The following is a 21,351-nucleotide window of genomic DNA, read 5'->3' on the forward strand; positions in this document are numbered from 1 at the left end:
AAATTTCAGTGTGATATCACAGGAGCCTGGACACAAAATTTTGTTGCTCTAGCTCTTTAAGAACTAGGCGTCAAACAAGACGGTCAGACGGATACACAGGCTCAATCGACTCGGCTATTGATTGTGATCAAGAATATATATACTTTATGGGGTCGGAAACGTTTCCTTCTAGACGTTACACTCCTAGGTCTCAGAGACTATAAGAGATCCAAATTTTAGATCCAGACTTTTGTGATATCACACTGTTAGAAGTGTCTTTAGCGAAATTCTCATTACTTTCTAAGCTCTCCAGATGGGGTTCCACCATTATTTACCACTCTAAGCGCAATCCATCTAATTGACATTGATCAGAAAAGTGAGATTGTACACTTGTTAGTAGCTATGGGAATTCCAGTTGCCGGGCACGATTTTTCCACATTGCAATCGCCATAAAGTTGAATGCACGCGATGATTATCCCCTCCCATAAATCTCCCCGTCTCTACAGTCACCGGACCGTGCTGGGGCTGGGCCATTGACCGACTGTTCGACGATTAGAACATTCGCAAGTTTAGTTAAGTAACAAACGTGCACCTTGTGGCATTGAACACACACACACACACACACTCGTATAGCAGTTACATATTCCAGCGGTTCACATACTTTACATTGCTCACTGTGCCATAAAAGCTGTGAGAGGGCTGCGTGATAAGTTTTCGCTGGAGCCCAGGTCAGGGGGAAGGCAAATGATGGAATGATCGCCCCCAGTGACAATTAAAAGCTAAATTGTTTTTTGATGACCACATTAAAAGTACATTTTTCATTTCATTTAATTAACGAGCGAACAATAAATCTAAAACCCTCCAGCCCTTCCAGCACTTACGTTGCATTCCACCTAGCTGGACTCGGGCTCCACAAGCTGCTGCAGTTGCCGATACTTGCGGATGGCATTCCGCACGAATTCTGTGGCACGTCGCACCCGCTCCGGAGTCATCTCATCGGCCAGCATGCGACCCACATCCTGGGCTCCGCCCGTGCGCAGGATATCCACTGCCTTGGAGGGTATATCACAGATGGGCGTCATCCGGCACAGAGCATTGGTGATGGCGCTTCCGAAGAGTATAATTCCGACGGCGGAGAGCACCACAGCGGCGATGCGGAACAGCGTGGACATCAGGATGGTCGGCAGCAGCTTGGAGGCAAAGGCTATCAGAGGATTGTTCGAAGAGGATGACTCTGGGGCAGGTGCCAGCACAGCGGTGGTGTCTGCTTGGCCAGCGGCATTTGCGGGCACCAGGAAACCCTCATAGCCGGTCTGCACCACAATGGGACCCGGATAGGGATAGAGGCCAGGCGCTCCTGCGGATATCGGAGCTGGGTAGCTGCCTCCAAAGGGAGCATACGCAGCGGCTCCGTACTGGCTCAGATACTGCTGGAATGCCTCCGGTGTGATGAGTCCGCCTGCATAGATGGTTGTGGGATCGATTGAGCTGGCACTGGCCTCATTGTCGGGCTGCAAGCAAAATGGGGAGGATCATAATTTAGTCCGAGTCAAACTCAAGGGCTTAGAGAACTTACCGGCGATGGTTCAGAAGACTCTGCCACCTGTGGGCTTGTCTCATTGCTGTTGATGTTGCTGTTGTGAAGAGGAATCTCCCCCTGTAAGGGCCTCCCCTCGGGCAGCTTGTCACTCTCGTCGATGGTATTTGGTGTGGCTGCCGGGGGTGTCGCGTCCAGTGCTGGCACACAGAGTGCTCCTCGAATCATCAGCAGCAGGAGCAACACCGAATGGTTTGGGCATTGTATGCGTAACATTTTCATCACTTGGTCTTCGGCTATCGACTGATCCTGCTGCGTGTCCTGGCTGGGCTCTTTATAGGCTCGCTTTCGTTCAGACCATCTGAGGCCTTTTTTCTTACATTATTTTGCAATTTATGTCACATTTTCCGGGAATTTAATTCCAGCCTAATGTCCCTTTTCCAGAATCCTCCCAAATGAGCCATTGTTTCATTTACCTGTCGGCTCAATACAGGTAGATGATCCAGCGGCCCTGAGATTCAGAAATATTCGGGTCCGGGGGTAATCCTTACAGTGCTGGCCATAATTACCGACCATGTCCTTCAACGGCCCTCACAAGAAACCAGCACGCGATGAGGACGTGACTGAGTATGTATCTTGGTTGTAAAACCCTAAAATTTCAAGTGGTGCCAATCAAACACTGTCCATTCGAGTGGCTCCCCACCTCCCAGGCCGAGACCCGCTATAAGGTGCATTGAATTGGAAACTTTGTTAGCAATCAATAAAAAATAAACGAAACATAGCTTGGGAAAAATTATGTAGTCGTATAATTTTAGACACGAACAGGAATATTTTGACCGAGTTTCGGCACCAGCACGCCCCCCCCGCTCACGCCCACCGCTCACGGACACAGCGGACAGGTGAACACACATAAGGAGAGGGCCAGGACGAGAGTGGGGGTGGTCGTCCCTGGCAACGTTCGCTATGAAAACTAAACGAAAACAAAAGCCTCTCAAAGACAACATTTTCTGTAAATTAAAGGCGGCAGACGGCGGATACATCAACGGACAGAGACGTCGGCAAGTTGGCGACAGCCGAGATAGAGCGCGAGATTGCAAACACTAGCTTCCAACACGGACATTAGCAGCATCAGCTGCAGCCAGTACAGGTCCAGAACCAGAACCAGAGCCAGAAACCAACGAGGCGCCGCTGGCAAAGCTGTGGGGCACAGGCAGTAGAGCTACGCACTTCGCCACACGACACTCGACGGCACACTGGCACACTGGGGAACTGCATAGACATCGACACGGTAGCCGCGGTGCAGCACAAGCTAGTGCACAAGATTGTGTGAGTAGACCGAGACCGGGAGATACTCCCCACCTGTCCAACGGCACACAACTTCGGTGCATGTTCCATAATGAATAAATAAGTGAGTGCAATTAAAAGACGCGAAGTTTGCCCTCGACGGAGCTACGAATGCTGGCATACCCTCTTTACCGTTATTTCCGGAACAGATTTGTCTTTTATTTTGCATTTTTGATAGTTTTACATTCCTCTCAGTGGTTTAAGTGGCGCCGCCACAGCGGTCATTTCTAGAACTTACTTTGAGAGAAGTGCACTCGAAAGATCGCTGCTGTGAAACTCGTAAGATCAGTCCGCATAGCAGCCAAAGTGTTCGATCATTTTTAATGATTTTAAATTAGTTTGGCATGCCTCAAGACATTCCTCAGTTAACTTTAATAAAAAATACATGTACAAAATCGATGCATTGATTTTTTGCCGTTGTCCAGCCCCAGTTTCGGGCCTGTTCAAGTGGACAATGGGTAGCGTGTTGGCATTTCAGCTTTGGCCAATGACCAATGAGCGACACGAAGCGTATTGTAACCGAATTCGTTTATTGTTTACTGCTCAGCGGTGGAAAAATGTCACCACCCGTGCTTTACTACCTGCCACCCAGTCCGCCCTGCCGCAGCATTCTCTTGTTGGCCAAAATGCTTGGCCTGGACTTTGAGCTGAAGATCGTCAACATACTGGAGGGGGAGCAGCTGAAGCCGGACTTTGTGGCATTGAATCCCCAACACTGTATACCAACCATGAACGATGAGGGCCTGGTCCTGTGGGAAAGGTGAGTTTATACTTATAGCCTTGTACCTTCCAATTACAATAACGTATTGGCCTTGCAGTCGTGCCATTCTTTCGTACCTGGTCGCAGCATACGGTAAAAGCGATGAACTCTATCCCACGGACATTCGTGTCCGTGCCCTGGTCGATCAACGGCTCCAGTTTGATCTGGGCACCCTCTACATGCGCCTCACGGACTACTATGTGAGTATACATACATATATCATCCTGTCGAGGAGTAATATTCGCTTTTTATAGTTCCCCACAATGTTCATTGGAGCACCGTTGGATGAGGGGAAACGGGCGAAGCTATCAGAGGCTGTGGGCTGGCTCAACACCATTCTAGAGGGTCGACAATTCGCCGCCGCCGAACACTTCACCATTGCCGATCTGACGCTGCTCGTGACCATTTCCCAGCTGGAGGCCTTCGACTTTGAACTTAGGCCCTATAAGCACATCAGGCAATGGCTCGAACGCTGCAAGGATCACATGGCGCCCTACGACTACGAGGAGCTGAATGGCAGCAAGGCAGTCTTAATGGGCGACATGTTCAAGGCCAAGATCAATCAGGGAGGAGCCTAATCGTACTATATTAATGATGTACTCGTAGTTGTTGTATTCAATAAAAGTTATGCTCTATGCACTGTTCAGAATGGTTTTACATCAAGTAAGGAAATAGTTTAAACAGTAACGGAAAACTTTCATCCCCATTTCCGCCCCAACAAATTAATGCCTTTTATATCGGCCATAACTTTAATTGAGTTTGTCAAATTTTAGTTGAATTTCCAGCTACAATTTGGACAGCAGTCCCACGGTGGCTGCAGTAGCTAGTAGCTACCCACAAAACAAAAAAATGACGACACACATTTTAAAAATACCTTGACCAAAACAATGTGGAAAGGACCATCGGTGCTCGACATGGCCGCAGGCAAATGTAGGGACGTGTGTGTTTGAGTGGGGACCAGCATCAGAAACTTATCAACGGACTTTGATGGCGACACCCGAGAACCGAGACCTGCAGACAAAGGCAGCATAAAAACCTCAAATGAAATTTAATGGCACGGCAAGGAGAAGGAGCACAGTTGGCTATTTTTAAACCCCACAGCGACAGCCGAGCATCCTCAGCAGCACCGGCAGCCTGGTAGAACGGAAGGCCAACGAATGCTGGCTTCACAGTTTCAATTTGACCGCCGCTGAATATGGTGTCCGCTTGGTTATTAGCTCTGGGATTAGCTCTGACTGCGATTCGGAGCGGCCATGGCCAGCAGCAGCAAGTGGCCGGCAGCAACAGCAAACAGTCGCAACTGTGGCTGGGTAGGTGTGCAAGAAGGACACCTCAAGCCACAGGCCACACTCACGCAGTTAATCCTTTGCAGACTGCTCCTGCCTGCATTCCAATGAGCGGAACTCCAGCCATTGGGGCCGGCTAAGCATCAATGCCAGCCAGGCGCTGGGCGCCAAGAACAACTGCCTGATGGTCTTTATTGGTGGCATGGATGATGAGCTGGTTTCCTTTCAGCTTGAGCAGTTGCAGCTGCGCGCCGGGTGAGTAGCAGTGCTTCCGACCTCATTTGGCGACCACAGACCGCGGAGATCATCCACCGGGGGGTGGCTGGGGATGCGGACGCCGGTTGCTGATCGGATCTGCGATGGGCAGCTGTCTGTGACAGCCATCAAAAATCGACAAATATGCCCCATCGATAGATAAAGCTGGCCTGGCCTGGCCTATCCTGTCCGTCCGTCCACCTATCGGTGGCAAAAGCGGAGCGGGGGGTAGGGCGCAAACGCCTCGAGAGGCTGTGCTGCTGCAACGGGAAGCGCAACGGCAATGTAATTAAAATACCTCGTGAAGGCCATGTGGGCGGTCCGGTCCGGTGGAGCCGCCGTGGCCACCGGCACGCCTGGTTATTTATATAAATCGAGGGAAATGGTCTCCGCCCGCAAATTTGTGTCAATTTATGCAAAATCCTATGCACACAAACCCATCCTCCCATCCCGTACCCGTGGTAGAATTGCGCCATAAAAATAACGTACACAAATTTCGGAATCGATTTGTCAATAAAATTGGAGAGCACTGGCCACGCAGATCTCAGTGGAGCTTGGACCGAGCGCAGCGCCGTACGTATGAGCAATTTTTAAAGTGCAGTGAATCGCGGGTGAATCGCAAGAGTCGCCAAGGAATCTCATTCAAAGAACGTACGTTTCGGCGGTCTTCAGGTTTCCTTTAAACGGATTTAACAAATGAAAGTTAATTGAGTTAATTCGCGGGCAAAAAGCTAGTGAAATTTAAGAATTGAAATTTTATTTGTGAAATACTATAAAATCGGAGGCTCAAAATGTCTATGGACCCAACAGTTTCCTTGGAGGATCTGGACCGAGTGAGTGAATACGATCAACCCTGATCAATGGGTATCGCAATGGCAGTAAATACCCCTTCATTTCCGACTGCAGCGTCGACGCCGCGCCAGCTCTGCCCGGAAGGCGTCACAGACTCCCCAACCGCCGCCCCATTTGGCCGACTCGGAGGCCATGGCCGTGATCAATGAGATATTCAATCCCTCGCTGAAGCTGCCCGAAAGTAGTGGCCACTACACACTGCCGGAGGAGATGAGCGCCGACGATGATGTGGCGCCCCACGAGCTGGACATTTCGAAGCTGGCGGAGCTGAAGGAAGTAAGTCTGCAGCGGGTACTGAATACTGACTGATTGGATTGTCGCCAAAGGTTTTCGCGCTCTTCGACACGGACTGCGATGGCCTGATATCGAAGGATGATCTGCGCTTCACCTATACCGCCCTGGGCAATGATCCCAACGAGCAAGTCCTGGAGCAGATGATGCTGGAGGCCAAGGAACCGCTCGACTACGAGGCCTTTGTCCGTCTGATGTCCCGACGCACACAGGAACTGGACCCCGAGGAGGTGCTGCTAGAGGCATGGAGCAAATGGGATGACCATGGCACGGGCCTGATCGAAGAACGCAAGTGTGTGCGGCGAGTGATTCCACAACAAATTAAGCATTCCATACCCTTCCGCCATCTCTAGAATCTACGAGGAACTGACCAACTATGGCGACAAAATGAGCCTCAACGAGGCTAAGGAGGCACTCAGCCATGCGCCCATGGCCAAGCCCAAGTCTCTGGAGGAGCCGCCGATGATCGATTATCCAGCCTTTTGCCGCATGCTCGGCGGAATGCGCAAACGGAAAGGGAATTAACATTGAAAGGACATCGAAACAATCAGAAGGGGAGCATGCCAGTGCCCCGAACATATGTACATTTTAGGAGTTTTTGTTTCCAACAATCTGAATGGTTTTTCGAGAACACAGGACTTATCGTTTACCCCCTTAACTTGTCCCTACAGATTATGGAAATCAAAACCTTTCCCAATAGCCAATAGTCCCCAATTTGTTGTAGCTATGTATGTAGGAGGGACTGCCTTCACCCAATCAATTTGGAACCTCCAAAGAAATTGGAAACTACTCGAATCTCTGCTCGAACGGCAGCTGTCTCAATATCGCAATCGAATAACTCTTACCGCCAACTTTTGTTCGACTTTGCATCAAAATAAATCGTGAAGAACCAAAAGAGCGATGGGAATTATTTTCTTAATGGGCATTGGGCCGCTTGCGAGGGGATATTTATAGGCTAGCTGACCAACGAGCCAGCCCCAAAAGTATCGGCCAATAAATTTTAGACATCGTTACGCATCTGCCTTGGGCCAGGCCAGGCCAATGCAGGCGGCAAGCGGCAAGCGGCAACAAATTCCTCAATCTTTTTTTCTGTATTTTTTGAATGCAATTTCGTGACAGGTGCTTGGACAGCGTTGAGGTCTTTCCGTATCTGCGCGAGCCCGTCATCGAGAACTCAACACTGCCGGCGGACACTTTCTGCCAACACAGCAAGAATCGCAGTTCCACCACGCCTATTTATAGCGCGGGCCGACTGCTGGGACTGCGTCTGCGGTTCCAGCATCCGCCGACAAAGTTGGACAACTGGAGCCTGAACCTAACGGCCAGCTATAGGTTTCTGAAACGAGGTGAGTTCCGCCAGTTCTTGACCGATCTGTGGATCATTTTCCGCATCTCTTTTTGGCCAGAAAACTTCAAGACGGAGGGCCGCCTGGTGCCGCACAGCTACTGTGACTTTTACTTCTTCGCCAGCCTGGCGGATGAGGTGGGCAGCTTGGGGCAGGGCTACTTTCACTCGCCCCGCTTTCCCGCCCACTATCCGGCACACATCAAGTGCGCCTACAAGTTCATCGGGAGGCCCGATACCCGTGTGGAGATCGTTTTCGAGGAGCTGCAACTGCCGCCGGTGCTCAGCGGCGGCTGTCAACTGGATGCCCTGACCATCTTCGATGCCGAGTCCGCCCACATGAACGCCGTACTGGATGTCCTCTGCACGCCCTGCCCCACGCGTCGACTCGTGAGCAGCGGACCCGATATGCTGCTCGAGTTTAATGCCAGCTCAAACCGCACGGCCAAGGGATTTCGCGGCAAGTACAAGTTTGTGACCAACGGACAGGGGGGGCTGCCGTTGGCTCTGCCACCCCCCGCAGCACCCATTCTGGAGGCAGCCAGTGTGGCAGCTAAGCAGCAGGAGAAGTTGCAGCATCAGCAATCGTCGTCGTCGGCGGCCAGGGTGAACAGTCTTCAGGCGGATGCAGAGCTGTCGAAGCCCGGACTTTCATTTGGTGAGTTGGCGCCTCATATATTAGCCTAAATTAGAGCCTTGCTTGGGGAGGGGGGGCGCACACCCTCGAACCCCCTCTGGCATAGCCAATCGAATTATGCTAATCGTTGGCAAATGGCGGCAAAACTTATCTGCTACTCCACGACGCCGTTCGACAGCTTCCGTCTGTCTCGGGCGGCATCCTCGAACGGAAGCGGATGTGGCCAATCGACATGGCCTCCTGAGTGGATGGCCGCCTGGCTCCTGGTTCCTGGAGTCTGTCAGTCTGCATCGAGCTCTCGTCGCGTTCAAATGGTGCTTCTGTCGCTATTTTTGCAGCTCCTTCTGGTGCTGCTCGGTTCGATACGCCAATCGATGGCCTCCTGTGCTCCAATGCCCGCCAGTGAGTCTCGTACTTAAAGCATTTTGGCCAAAACATTTATTTAACTCTAAGAACAATTAACCTACTATTTGTGCGTGCATATGTGAGTGGGTGGGGTTGTCCTCGCCTAGAAGCTAGATACGACCTTCAGTAGAGACCACAAGAGAGCCGCAGCGCCGCTGCACAGAGTCAACTGCAAAATCCGGTGCAAAACTAGGAAGCTGTGAAAGCGAGAGATATAGTATTGTGGGACTCTTGGGAATTTATGGGATTTTTGGATTAGAAAATTGAACGCACCGAAAGAGAATCTTCTTGCCTCGCACTATGGAGGTGGGCTGTTCCTTGCCCAAGTAGATCCGAATGCCGTACAATGCCTGCATAAAGTAATCGTCCCAGTTTAGACCCCGCATATTGAAGTCGAATAGATTCTGATCCAAAGACGACATTCGCTTCCACAGACGCTGAGTGTTTGACGTGTCGAACTTCCACGTGGTGTCCACAAACGGAGCAAGGACATTGATGTTCTTGTGTATCTTATCGTAGAGCTTGATCATGCGAGGCTTCTGGCCACGTAGTCGGAGCACCACATCGATGGCATACCCAGGCACCAGATGATAGAAGTAGGCCACCAGCCGAAACAGCCACGGGGTGGTGGTGCAGTGCAGAAACGGACACCACATCATCTTGGTCAGTGGATAATTGTGCACCAGATTCTGGGCCCTATCCCGGAAGCCGCCCCAGGTGATCAGGTTCTCTTCGCTGGGTGTAAAGTTGTAAATGACCGGATCCCCTGGCGGCTTGGCGTCTATCGCCGTCTGCCAGACAGTGGCCAACGCCATGGAGGCAGCATAGTCGACTGGCACAATTCCAGCCTGAGCCTTCACATTGAGACGAGTGATCCGCAAGACCCCAAAGGCAACTCCATAGAGCACGGCAATGGGGCCGTACAGGTTGTCGATCCAACCCGGCATCGGCTCCTTATAGCTGGCAATGACTGTGGGTGGAAAAAGAGGGAGGATATAAAAGGGCATCACTTGCCGAGCTGGCAGCACCTACTAACGCCAGGCCGATAGACGCACAACGGAATGTCCCCCGCCTCCCGTTGGATCACCTGCTCCGCCAGAGCCTTGGTGTATGTGTAGGTGTTGGGATACTTGCCCATCAGGGCGGGCGCCATGTTGTCTATCAGTTCACCTTCCAGCCACTCGTTGAGCTCCAGGACCTGGTTGGCCGAGCAGGTCAAGTGCTCCGGATAGAACTTCTCCGCGATTTTCTCCACAACGCAGTTCGAGTAGGCCGTCGAGATGTGGACAAAAGCCTCGAGGCGCTGCATTTGCTTTGCCAGCTGCAGCATGAGGCGGGCGGCCCGCGTATTGATGGCCAGTGCTATGTGCAGGGGCTCAGTGAAGCGTACTGTGGCAGCGCCGTGCAAGACCAGCTGCACCTCCTCAATCAGCAGCTTCCTGTCTTCAGCCCCAAGGCCCAGATCTGGCTCCTGGCAGTCGCCCTGTATGGGCGCCACTCGCTGCATTGCCTTGGGTTGCGTTTTTAGTAGTATTTCGAACACCTTCGGAACGGAACCCAATGCTTCGGATTATTCGGATTAGGGGCCCCTGGGATCAACACAGGATTACTCACTGGATCGCTCTCCCAGGCAACGAGGCGCTCCTTTATCTCCTGGCCATTCTTTGCCCTGATCAGCACATAGATCCGCTTCACCTCTGTTATGCGGAGCAGCTTCTCAATGGTCACTACAAAAGACAAAAGGCAAACTTGAATTTGATCTGTTTACGATTGCTTTCGATTGATGGCCTTTCCAGCCGGTTCTGAGCGCCTTTTTTAAGTGGTATCTCATTGTTTACTTGCTCGAAACATGCATGTTAAGTCATATAATTTATATTATGTCATCTATTCACAATGCCTATCCATCAGAGTGAAATCTTCGAACTTTGATATTTTCATATGAAAACATAGTATTTTGTTTCACGTGTTTGGAAAAAAAAAATTTCCGCCCTCCACAATAAACAGTATCCGGATATACGGATTTGCCTGGGCAAATATATCACAAAAAGTTCATAAAGTTCATATTTTAATTGCATATTTTGTTTTCAGCTATTATCCAACAGAGTAATTATTTTTAAACAGATCCAAAGGTGGGAAATACCTTTTCCTAAGAATCCACTGCCACCTGTTAGCAACATGGTCTTATCTTTATAAAACTTTTGCATCTCCGACATTGCGATAGTACGATCCTTTCTTTATATGGGGATGCACAAACACAGACATATACACATATACACTAAAAGGCACTTTCGTATCCGTTTTCCGAGGTCCGAGAGATGATATCCCGATCGCGACTGATGCTTGAATGAGAGTTGTTTAGAATTTTCACCCGGTATTTATAGCGATCCGCTGATCGGGAATCGCTGATCGAAGAGCAACAAAGCCAAAAACAAAGCGAAGCACATACATTATATTATATTATTATAGGTTGTTTCCAACACACTCACAGACAGCGACTCGTAAAATATATGTGCCATAAAGATGTTCATATTTAACAATATTGGTGAGGATGGCACAGAAACAAAAACTGCATACGAGTATTCTTTTTCCCCATAGTTAGGGGCTGGTGCATTTGGGGCCTCTATGCCCTGACCCGGCTTAAACATATCTATAGAAATTAGAACTTGTTGGCTCTGGAGAAAAGATACGCTCATGTGCGGATTTTCATGGCTGGTGTCAAGTGGCATTGCGGCCTTTTGAACCCAATGCGCGCACTCCATGCCAGACCCAAATTAGCTGGACCTGCCCATTTGCCTAATTGGAAAACGTTGTTACTTTGGCCCATTGCCGGGTCTGTAGCACCTCAAAATGGGCCTGAGAGATGGCGAACAAAACCCGGTAGTTCTATAGAAAGCAAATAAGCACTCGAACTCGAATGGCATATGAAGAGTGAGTGTGAGTGCTCCGCTCCCGTAATTCTGAAGAAAACTGTGACTTTCGCCTTATGAATACCTTACCACACACCCATAGACTAGCCCATATAAAAGTATTTCCCAAACTACTAGTATTGCTAGGTGCAAATTAGAATAAACATTGAACTTGCACAATCATTTGCATAAAAGGTATTCGGACAGACCACGCAGGGAATGGAATATAAATTATCAATGAATGCATTATACTGCATACTATTACAACGTTTTCTTTTTCTTTCTTTATATTATTCATAATTTCTACCGTCTGTTATATGAACCTCCAATAATAGAATATACCCCGGGCTATTTGCGAGTACCGAGTGTACGAATTTCGCAAGCTAACCAAACAAATACTTTACCTTTGAACGTAGTGTTAGATCTTACATCAGACCCTTAAAGTGCGCTGTTGTGTTATGAAAAAATATCATATTTTATGCTGAAATTGCCAATAATATTTATTCTTTCCTGACATTTTGAACAACAATTGAATGCACTTTTAGTGGCATCTAAATCTGGATAACTATTGCCAGATCGTGAACAGGAGCCAAAGCACATATGCTGCACCAAAGCCAAGCAGAACTTGACCTATCGAATGTAGTACACGGTAGCTGCAAGCACAGAACATAGTTTGTTTCGAGTTGGACAATTGTTTTGTAGAAGACTACGTACCGAAATAGAACCCGAATTCCCTCCGCCAAGGAGGCTGCCGTAGCTGGTTCCTTGAATATATATAGTCGCATACCTCCCCAAATGTTCTTGAAATAGTCGTCCCAGTCGAGGGATTTCATATCAAAGTTGAACCCCTTTCGATCTTCCGGTGACATGTGGTCCCACAGCGCTTCAGTATTATCCCTGTTAAACCAAAATGTTTTCCTATTGAAGAAGAACAGTGCCTCCACGTTTGCGTGGGCTTTGCGATAGGCTTTGACCAGACGCGGTTTCTTGCCACTCAGCCGCAGGATGAGATCGAAGAAATAGCCGGGAATATAGTGGTAGAAGATGCTGCAAAGCCTAAACAGCCAAGGGGATGTGGTGGAATGTACAAACGGGTACCAAATCATCTGTCGGATCGGAACCTGCTTGCCATAAAACATGCCCTTGTTTCTGAAATCATTCCAGTCTATCGTATTTGTCCTGCAAGGTGCAAAATTATAAATGGTGGGATTTGGCTTAATAGCTGTAAGTGCCGATTTGGTTTTTGCTTTCTTTGCCGTTTCCCAGGCGCTGACCACGGCCAGGTTAGCACAGTAATCGCCGGGCACCAAAACCGCTTGAGCTCTTATATTACAAAGCAATATGTGGAGGACACCGTAGGTAATGCCGTATATTAGGGCGACGAGTCCGTATGGATTGTCAATCCAACCGGAAGAAGGCTCCTTGTAGTTGGCATATACTATCGTTGGAAAAAGAAGGGGGGTGGGGGGGCTATTGAAGGGACACTGGATTATGTGGCATGCATCACTTACTAATGGCTGGCCGAAAGATGCACACCGGTAGGTCACCCGCCTCCTCTAGGATCACCTGCTCAGCCAGGGCCTTCGTGTAGGTGTAGGTATTGGGGTACTTTCCCAGCAAGGCAGGCGTCATGTTGTTCAACAGCTCGGCGCTCAGAGTCTCCCTCAGGCGCAGCACCGTATCGGCAGAACAGGTTAAATGCTGGGGATAGAACTCCTCGTTAATGCTGTCTATCACGCAGTTGGAGTAGGCTGTGGAGATCTGCACGAAGGCCTCCAAGCTGTGCATTTCCTTGGCCAGCTGCAGCATGAGGCGCGTGGCCCGCGTGTTGATGGCCAGCGCTATATGCATGTCCTCATTGAAGCGGACAGTGGCTGCTCCGTGAATGACAATCTGCACTTCTTTAGCCAGCACCTTTCGATCCGCCTCACTGATACCTAGATCCGGCTCCAGGCAATCTCCCACTATGGGTGTCATCAGCTGCAAGACCGTTGGCTTAATCTTCAGCAGTGACTCGAAAATCTTGAACAGGAATGGAGGGCGTTAGTTCAAGCGGTTCAAATGTCACTTTTAGTGGGCTACTCACTGGCTGGCTGAGCCATTGGGTAACGCGAGTGCGCACATCCTCGCTTTTCTTAGACCTGACCAGGAAATATATTTTCTTTGGATCTGTCGCTCGTAGGATTTTTTCAATAATCACTGAAAATCAAAAGGTACAATGGGTTACTCTTGTTTCCATCCAGTCTTTGCAGCGCACCTTTGCCCAAAAATCCAGTGCCGCCAGTAACGAATATCGTCTTGTCCCTATAAAAACGCTGCACTTCTGTTTCCATTTTGCGTGTGATTTTGCAGAAAGCTAATCCAGTCGTGTGCTAGTACAGAGCCACAACGATACACCTGATCAAATGTGCAGAGCTCCGGAACTGTTTCCATTTATATATATATCGTATCGTGCAATTCATTATTCCCAGTGGTACGTAGGCGAAGTACAGTGGGCACTGCATAATTCGGACTTATTGAGCTCAATGTTGTTCATTGTGTTCTTTTATTTTGTTAATTCGATTGTATTGTTTCTTTTAATCAAACAGTTGTTTAATATCGGGAGCTATACTTACGGAGTGTTCACGGTATATAAGAAACCGCGTTTTTGATCCCAATGTACCCAGAAGTGAAAATACTGAGTACTTAAGAATGTACATGCGTCTGAGTGTAGTTTATAAAACTGCAGTTTAGGAAGCTCTCAGGAAATTCATGATATGAATACGCATATATAAATACATTTGAATGAAGATGATATAATCACTTCATATAAGCAAAAATACCCTCTAATCAGCTTCCGGCTTACGATGGATGTAGTTTCCACTCGAGAGGACAGTTTGATATATCAGCCCAACCCCAAAGAGATTAAATGCCTATCTAAAATATAAAAGCAACTTGATTATAATCATAACTCCTTCATTGAGATCAAATCTACATAAATCTACAAATCTTACAAAAAGTATTACGCTTTTTTTGTTTGAAAGATGTTAGCTATTCGAATCTTTTCTGACTGGATTAAGCCCTAAGAATGTGGTTGGAACAGTCCTGCTGTTTCATTGAGAAATTTGTTAGCTTCAAGTTTACAGAGCTTTTTTGTCACGGAAAAGAACTGATCTGATCTCCAGAGCTGGAAAACAACCAATACAAATTGCATACTTTTAGACAATATATTTATAAAGTATAAAAAGCATTCACAATGAATTTAATTGCGCGGAACAAGCTTAACCCAAAATCCAGATTTGGGCGTCAACTGAAACCCGTTGCTGGCTAGCTCCATGGGAATGCAGGATTTTTTGGCAGGAGCGAAGCGATAGTCCTTCAACAGATAGTAAATGACAGCCTTGGCCTCAAGGAGTGCAAAGCGGGAACCTATAATGGAAAAATAAATAGGAATCATCAACCTTCAGTTCCATTCAGTTAATCCACTGCTTCCACCCACCAATGCAGTTGCGTTGACCGAGGCCAAACGGATAGTATGTGAAGGGTTGAATGTTGGCCTTGTTATCTTCGCTGAAACGCTCTGGATCGAATTTGTTGGGGTTCTCAAAGTATTTGGGGTCACGATGGAAGCCGCATGTGGGCAGCCAGATATAGTCACCCTTTTTGATTTCTATCGTTTGGCCATCTAACTCATACGTAATATCCTTGTTGCACTCTCGATCTATGGCTATGGCTGCCGGCCACTTGCGCAATACCTCCGAGACAACCTGATCTAGATACTTCATGCCCATGATGGCCTCGTAACTCAGTTCTTTGCCATCCAAGTCGATGTCCACCTGCTGCACCTCCTCGTAGAGCTTCTGCTGGACATCTTCGTTCTCCATCAGCTCTTGAGCCGTGAAGCACATAAGAACCGCGGACGTCTCAAAGCCGGCGAAGAAAAACACAAAGCACTGAGCCACAATATCGCGGTCGCTCCATTCACGGATCACTGTCGTCTTGGTCTTCTCAGTCTGGAACAGACCGCGGGCTTCCATTAGCATGTTGATCATGTCTGGACGGATGATGTTGTGCTCCTGACGGTATTTCATTGCATCCAGAACCAAGCGCACAAAGTACTCAGTGCTCTTCTTGTCAAAGAGATCGACCTTGATATACTGCAAAGAGATGGGTATTAGATCATTGATCTACATTGATATTATTGATTTACTAACCTTTTGGAGCGACTTTAGTGCAAAGAATAACATGAACTTTATGTTCTGCAGAAAACCAAATGTGGTCAATTTCTTGCCCATCGAATAGAAGTCGTTATCGCGCTCCTTGAACGAATTAACCTGCAGGCCAAAGGCCGTGGAGGCAATCACGTCGTTGGTGAAGCGTGTGCAGTAATCCTTCATGTCCAGCTCCGTTTCCTGAACGGATCCTTGCTGATCGGGCTTCAGACAATCAACGGCCTCCTTCGCCACCTGATTCATAAGCTGAAACATTTGACGCATTTTCAAGCCCGTGAAGGCGGGACTGAGAGTGCTCCGCATGTCCTTCCAACGTGCATCACGCATGGAGAAGAGCGAGCTGCCGAAAAGATTGCTCATATCATGTGGATTATCGTCAGTACCGGTGCCGAAAAGGTTGCGATGATTTATGAAATGATCGAAGTCCTTAATGGTTATCTGTCTTAAAAGATCTGGGTCGCGGATCATCATCAGTGGTTGGCGCTGCTCGAAGATACCAAAAACTCTGTGTAAAATAAAGTACACAATGTTATTGACTGCTAATAATTTTACTGATAATATTACTCTTATTTGTCAAATGAGTCGTCGGGTTGCAGATTAGAATTAATTAATAAGATTAGAATTTATATCTTGTATGCCTTTATATGGTCGTAGTCTGGTCTTAACCTATCCGATTCTTTTTTAGCTTAACCTCCACGTTCAGACCCAATTTATCTATAGGTAAAATGCATTTTTTTTACGTCAGGACCAACAGTATCCCTACTCGGTATACTTAAATCTACGATTCTATGAACAATTTAGTTAATTTATAAAATTTCAGACATAAAGGACAAAATTTTAGCTCTTGTATGAACGATTAACTGGGCATTAGCTTTGTTATTACTTTGTACCTATCAATACATGGCAACCAAGCGTTTCGTTCCATACTGATAACATTAAAATAAACTCAGCTGATAAACTGATTAAAAGTTATCTTAATTATTTACTAGCTTGTATGTATTTTACAAAGTCCCTCCACCTGCCCGAAGCTTTTTGTTTGTTTGATGATTTCACAATTATCGTTTAAGAATTATCATAACGTTTCAATATATAATATATATATATATAAGCACACCCACCCCACCCCACCCACATATGTAGATACACACGATCGATTGACCTTGACAGCTGTAGATTCATTTACACATGAATTGGCTGTGTAATTGCGTGTGTATCTATGTATCTAAGAGTATATGCTCTCAAAGTTCAAAGTGCGTTGATTCGAATTAACAAGATATTTATTATATTTATTGCAATGCAAACAAAATACACTCACTTGTTACTGCCGCCTTTGTTGTACAAATCGCAGACGATATCAAACATTGCCTTTTGGCGCAGAAACATTTGGGCCATGTTGCCAAAATAGAGCTTGGGCTTAGCAAAGGGAATACCCTTCTCCTTGAAGAACTCATTGTTTGCCGTTGCCCAGCGATAAAACAACGCAAAGGCAATCCCCAACAGGGCCACAAATTCCAATAACATTTTTGATGATCTCAGTACGCGTAGAAGAGCAGTGTACGCGTTTGGCGATCTAAGCGGTCAGAAGATAACTACGACGCCACAAACAATCGGAATTGTTTTATTGGACAAGAGCAAAGCTTTTAAATTGAGCTTTCAGTGGTGTCGCCGCTTGTTGAAATCGTGTACCGTATTTGATAAACATACATATATAGTATATAATTTAATCTATTAACCTAATATAATCGTATGTAGAAATGAATGAAACAAAGCAAACACTCAGCATTTAAGCAATACAGCATAGAGCGGATAAGGTTGTCGACTCTCATTCTCAATGGATGAATGGAGCCAGCGGACGTTCAGATGACGACAGCTGCGGCGGTAAAGAGACCTGCGAAAAACATTAAATTGTTAATTAAATAAAAAATATAAATAAATCTAAACGGAACCTCAGCTTTTCCAAATCCACAGCTTTGTCTGCATCGTAAAAAACCAGGTCTGCCTTTTTTGTATCCGTTGTAAGAGAACCTCCGTGTCTGACAAATTCATCTCTAAATTTCACCAGGTCTTGGTCTAAATCAAATTGAGCCACAAGACCCGCAAATAACTGACTCTCCACGCTTATGGGCTCGGTTACTTTTTCCTCCAGCTTTACTTCAGTTTTTATTTCGGATTTGCTGGGCTTGAAATAATCTTTAAGGCCCTTTTGAGAAGGAGAAGTTTCTTTCTTTGGTATTTTGCGTTTGCTCGGCGTTGGTGGAGGTCCTGCTTTGTCGTCATCATCCGATTCAATGGGCGATCTCTTTAGTTTTTTATTACTATTTGACCGGGTATTGATGGCTGGCGTTACTTTTTGGGGCGTCTTTTCTGGATTTGGTTTACCATTGAGCGCATCCTCATCGCAATTGGCTAACAGCAGATCCACGTTAACATTCTTCTTGGAGGCATCGTACAAGTCTTCCAAATGAGCCAAATCATTGGCCTCTTTCGCTGTTTTATCGCTGCGCAGACGTGTTATCCTTGGAAAGCGTATCGAGATGCCTGCCGCTGTGTGTGCCTCGGACTTGGTAAACTCAGCTCCAGTGATCTCCCACACAGGCATGCTTGCAGGATCCTTGGCCAGGACATCTGGCACCAGAGACTTTTTGCACAGCAGCCAATTGGGGGTTTTATTGGCATCAGCTCGCTCTGTTAGCTTCATCAGCGAACCATGTATCTCCTCGTTGGTGGCATCGTCCAGGCCAGAGTGGACTTTCGTCACAGTTTTCCACAGACGATCACGCGCATCGTAGCATCCCATCAAAAAGATGCTGAGCACACCTCCCTTTTTCCCAGAACCATACCACGCACCCAGCACAACTAGATCCGCTGTGTCTGCCATTTTACCTTCGAAAAGGTAATCCTTTTTGACCTTTAGCCAGTTGCGCTTGCCGGGCTGGTAGATGCCATTAGGACTCTTCAATACGACACCCTCCAGATTGGCATGCAAAACCTTGGCCGTCATCATTGCCAGCTCGTTCTTTGTCTTCAGAAATTGAGATTCTGACAGCTGCACATAGGATTTCAAGGGATTGATGTTTTCCTCGAGTATCTTGCGACGTTTATGGAATTCACTAGAAACAAAAACAAAGGAAAATCTATTATTGTAGGTTTTGGGATAGTCAGATCTTCACTCACAGCTGTGTCAGATCCTCACCATCGTAGAGTATGCAATCAAAGACAAACAGACAAACCGAAGCGTTGGCAAATGTCTGTTTTTTATGCGCACCCAAAGTGCCAAACGGTAGCATGGCACCCGACTCTGTGTCCACCAGTATTATCTCAGAGTCTAGAATCATATCGCCGGCGCCTGGGAAGGCTCGTGGTATGTGGTCCTTTAAAGCTTTGATTTTGTGATCCATCACAGGCTTCAGATTACGACTAAAGAACTTAAATTCGGTTCCTTGCTTGTGGATTTGTACACGCTCGCCATCGTATTTGACTTCACCGTACAGCCCGCTGGGGCTCTTTTTGAATGCCTCCTCCACAGACTTGCAGGCATTAGCTAGCATTGGCGATATGGGGGTCATTACTTGAATCCCACCGCCGCTCAATCCCACTTTCTTTGTCTTCTTAACTTGGCCTAGGGTCGAGGTCTTGTTTCCTTTGCCAGAAAACTGATCCACGATGGCTGATAGGTCGCGAGAAGATTGATAGGCGGGATAGGCGTCAGGACCAAAGGCATCCAGAATATGTCTGGCCCGTGCATTTATACGTAGATCCTGTTTGACCAGTCTGATGAAGGTGCGTAAATCCAGATCGGTTGCCTTCTTGCACAGCTCCTGCAACAGTTCCGTTTGTTCATCCTCTTTGGTGCGCTCCTCCAGCTGTGTGAGCAGCTTCTCCACTTCATGCAAGTAGAGTTTACTCTGCTTCTGCGGCTTGAGTTTGCTTGAGTCGGCAAAATTCTTGCGTAGAGTCTCAGACACGTCTCCATCTACAAAAAAATTTAATAATTATCATTACTGCACCACATACTAGTACGCAGATAGCTCACCCTGCTCCAGATCAAGGTGCATTTGCTGCTGGTTGGCATTGAAAATGCGTGAGAATAGTTTTATCAGCGCCTTGTTCTGCAAATTGTAGACGCGTTGGTTGGCTACTGGTATCAGAAACTGCACCCACAGCAATGTGTCGCCCTCGAAGCCAGAGCCACTGGTCCCCTTTTCAAAGAAATTCTGTAGTTTTTCAACCTTCTTAAGGTAGCTTGACTCCGCAGCTATTTCATCACAAACGCGTCGAAATGTGTCCAATCTATTGTCCTCATTCTCCGTCCGCTTGCTGCCCATGACGCTGCTACCAAGTCGAGTTAAAAACCGAATATGACTCTTCGATTTCGCAACACCTAACATATAATATATAACATATATATATATAAAAACAATTACAGAAAAATGCCAGCACACGTACGACTCGCGCGTAAACAAAAGCGGCACATTCGAGTCCAATCAGCTGTTCTTCAGCAAGAATTTTGGCGTTGCTAACACTGGCGCGAGAAGCATTGCCTGTCGCTACGATTTTGAGGCGCAACCGCCAGAACGCATTCAAATCAAGTTTCATGACTTCAATATACCAACCATACACGTAAACTCCACCGAATGCCAGGCAAATGATGCTCTCCACGTGATGATTGAAGTTGGTGGCAGGTACGAGACACAGGAACTTATCTGTGGAGCCTTTCTGCCCAAGCCTCTGATGTCGAATGGCCTGCAAATACATATGCAGTATTTCGGAAAGTATCCACCTGAAATGACCAACAAGGTTCAGTATTACGGGTTTCGTGCGGAATACAGGTTTCTCTCAAGTTAGTTAACAAAGATTATTTTAATTCTATAACCTAGAGGACTATTTACTTTTATAGATTTTGGCATCATGTCGGGCGTCCAACAGGGGGAGAAGTGCACTTTCGTCTACAACAGCAGCGAACGCATCAGTGGCCTCTTCCATTCGCCGAATTTCCCTGGATATTATCTGGAGAACGTTGTTTGCAACTATTACTTTTATGCCGGCAGAGACGAAAGAGTTGTCCTGCATTTCACCTACTTCGATGTGGAGGGCATCGGAGCGTAGGATCACATCGCTTTATTTCCATTTGTACCTATTAAGAATATGGTTTCTTTACAGATGTGACCATCAGACCGCCAGCGACTATGTGGAGTTCTCGAATTTCATGAGCACCGATCGCAAGTACAGTAAATACTGTGGCAAACTGCAGGACTTTGAAATGCGTTCGGATGGTCGATTCTTTCGAGTCACACTGCACTCGAACGATCGGTTTGTAGCCATTGGATTTCGGGCTCTTTACACATTTGAGCCCATTCCAATGAATAACTCCGTCACCGATCTACGAGGCAACGCCTCAATGCAGAGTTATGTCTCTCATGCACCCTCACGGGATACACATTTTGACATTATTGCAATCATATCATTTTGGGTGCATTATTCATTTATAAAACACAGTATTTAAAAATATATACGAAAATCGATCACTTGAGTTCTATCGAAGT

At 47.1% G+C, this 21,351-nt stretch overlaps 8 protein-coding genes across 9 annotated transcripts; 3 read left to right on the forward strand and 5 right to left on the reverse strand.

The window, feature by feature from the left end:
* Positions 1–763: 763 nt before the first annotated feature.
* Positions 764–1,837, reverse strand: LOC108157248. The gene is made up of 2 exons (XM_017289222.2): positions 1,556–1,837; positions 764–1,490 (listed from the first exon to the last, which is right to left on the reverse strand). Exons 1-2 carry the CDS (start codon positions 1,796–1,798, stop codon positions 873–875), a joined length of 861 nt encoding a protein of 286 aa, XP_017144711.1. The 5' UTR covers positions 1,799–1,837; the 3' UTR covers positions 764–872.
* Positions 1,838–2,222: 385 nt separating this feature from the next.
* Positions 2,223–4,277, forward strand: LOC108157249 (glutathione S-transferase D7). 2 transcript variants are annotated; one of them, XM_033388760.1, is made up of 5 exons: positions 2,223–2,244; positions 2,537–2,842; positions 3,408–3,620; positions 3,679–3,820; positions 3,875–4,277. In XM_033388760.1, exons 3-5 carry the CDS (start codon positions 3,418–3,420, stop codon positions 4,196–4,198), a joined length of 669 nt encoding a protein of 222 aa, XP_033244651.1. In that variant the 5' UTR covers positions 2,223–2,244; positions 2,537–2,842; positions 3,408–3,417; the 3' UTR covers positions 4,199–4,277. The 2 variants fall into 2 exon arrangements, with proteins under 2 accessions (XP_033244651.1, XP_033244650.1); XM_033388759.1 differs by lacking the exons at positions 2,223–2,244; positions 2,537–2,842 and having other exon boundaries at positions 3,355–3,620.
* A 523-nt stretch (positions 4,278–4,800) lies between these two features.
* Positions 4,801–21,338, forward strand: LOC108154004 (suppressor of lurcher protein 1). The gene is made up of 7 exons (XM_017284098.2): positions 4,801–4,930; positions 4,993–5,161; positions 7,424–7,650; positions 7,711–8,307; positions 20,235–20,648; positions 20,706–20,910; positions 20,969–21,338. The coding sequence occupies exons 1-7, from the start codon at positions 4,816–4,818 to the stop codon at positions 21,309–21,311; spliced, it is 2,070 nt and encodes a 689-aa protein (XP_017139587.2). The 5' UTR covers positions 4,801–4,815; the 3' UTR covers positions 21,312–21,338.
* Positions 5,704–7,199, forward strand: LOC108154830 (calmodulin). Its single transcript, XM_017285233.2, has 4 exons — positions 5,704–5,994; positions 6,068–6,289; positions 6,340–6,596; positions 6,658–7,199. Exons 1-4 carry the CDS (start codon positions 5,953–5,955, stop codon positions 6,827–6,829), a joined length of 693 nt encoding a protein of 230 aa, XP_017140722.1. The 5' UTR covers positions 5,704–5,952; the 3' UTR covers positions 6,830–7,199.
* LOC108154825 (fatty acyl-CoA reductase wat) lies at positions 8,707–11,039 on the reverse strand. Its single transcript, XM_017285226.2, has 5 exons — positions 10,832–11,039; positions 10,306–10,418; positions 9,724–10,234; positions 8,965–9,661; positions 8,707–8,888 (listed from the first exon to the last, which is right to left on the reverse strand). Exons 1-5 carry the CDS (start codon positions 10,902–10,904, stop codon positions 8,795–8,797), a joined length of 1,488 nt encoding a protein of 495 aa, XP_017140715.1. The 5' UTR covers positions 10,905–11,039; the 3' UTR covers positions 8,707–8,794.
* Positions 12,072–14,009, reverse strand: LOC108154824 (fatty acyl-CoA reductase wat-like). The gene is made up of 5 exons (XM_017285225.2): positions 13,855–14,009; positions 13,684–13,796; positions 13,109–13,619; positions 12,312–13,035; positions 12,072–12,250 (listed from the first exon to the last, which is right to left on the reverse strand). The coding sequence occupies exons 1-5, from the start codon at positions 13,928–13,930 to the stop codon at positions 12,163–12,165; spliced, it is 1,512 nt and encodes a 503-aa protein (XP_017140714.1). The 5' UTR covers positions 13,931–14,009; the 3' UTR covers positions 12,072–12,162.
* On the reverse strand, positions 14,790–17,397 carry LOC108154822 (probable cytochrome P450 9f2). Its single transcript, XM_017285224.2, has 4 exons — positions 17,124–17,397; positions 15,791–16,313; positions 15,076–15,733; positions 14,790–15,005 (listed from the first exon to the last, which is right to left on the reverse strand). The coding sequence occupies exons 1-4, from the start codon at positions 17,327–17,329 to the stop codon at positions 14,839–14,841; spliced, it is 1,554 nt and encodes a 517-aa protein (XP_017140713.1). The 5' UTR covers positions 17,330–17,397; the 3' UTR covers positions 14,790–14,838.
* LOC108154821 (DNA ligase 3) lies at positions 17,516–20,347 on the reverse strand. The gene is made up of 5 exons (XM_033389957.1): positions 20,255–20,347; positions 19,842–20,189; positions 18,983–19,781; positions 17,755–18,918; positions 17,516–17,696 (listed from the first exon to the last, which is right to left on the reverse strand). Exons 1-5 carry the CDS (start codon positions 20,280–20,282, stop codon positions 17,585–17,587), a joined length of 2,451 nt encoding a protein of 816 aa, XP_033245848.1. The 5' UTR covers positions 20,283–20,347; the 3' UTR covers positions 17,516–17,584.
* Positions 21,339–21,351: the final 13 nt, after the last annotated feature.

Source organism: Drosophila miranda, chromosome 2 (genome assembly GCF_003369915.1).
Source record: "Drosophila miranda strain MSH22 chromosome 2, D.miranda_PacBio2.1, whole genome shotgun sequence".
NCBI lineage: Eukaryota > Metazoa > Arthropoda > Insecta > Diptera > Drosophilidae > Drosophila > Drosophila miranda.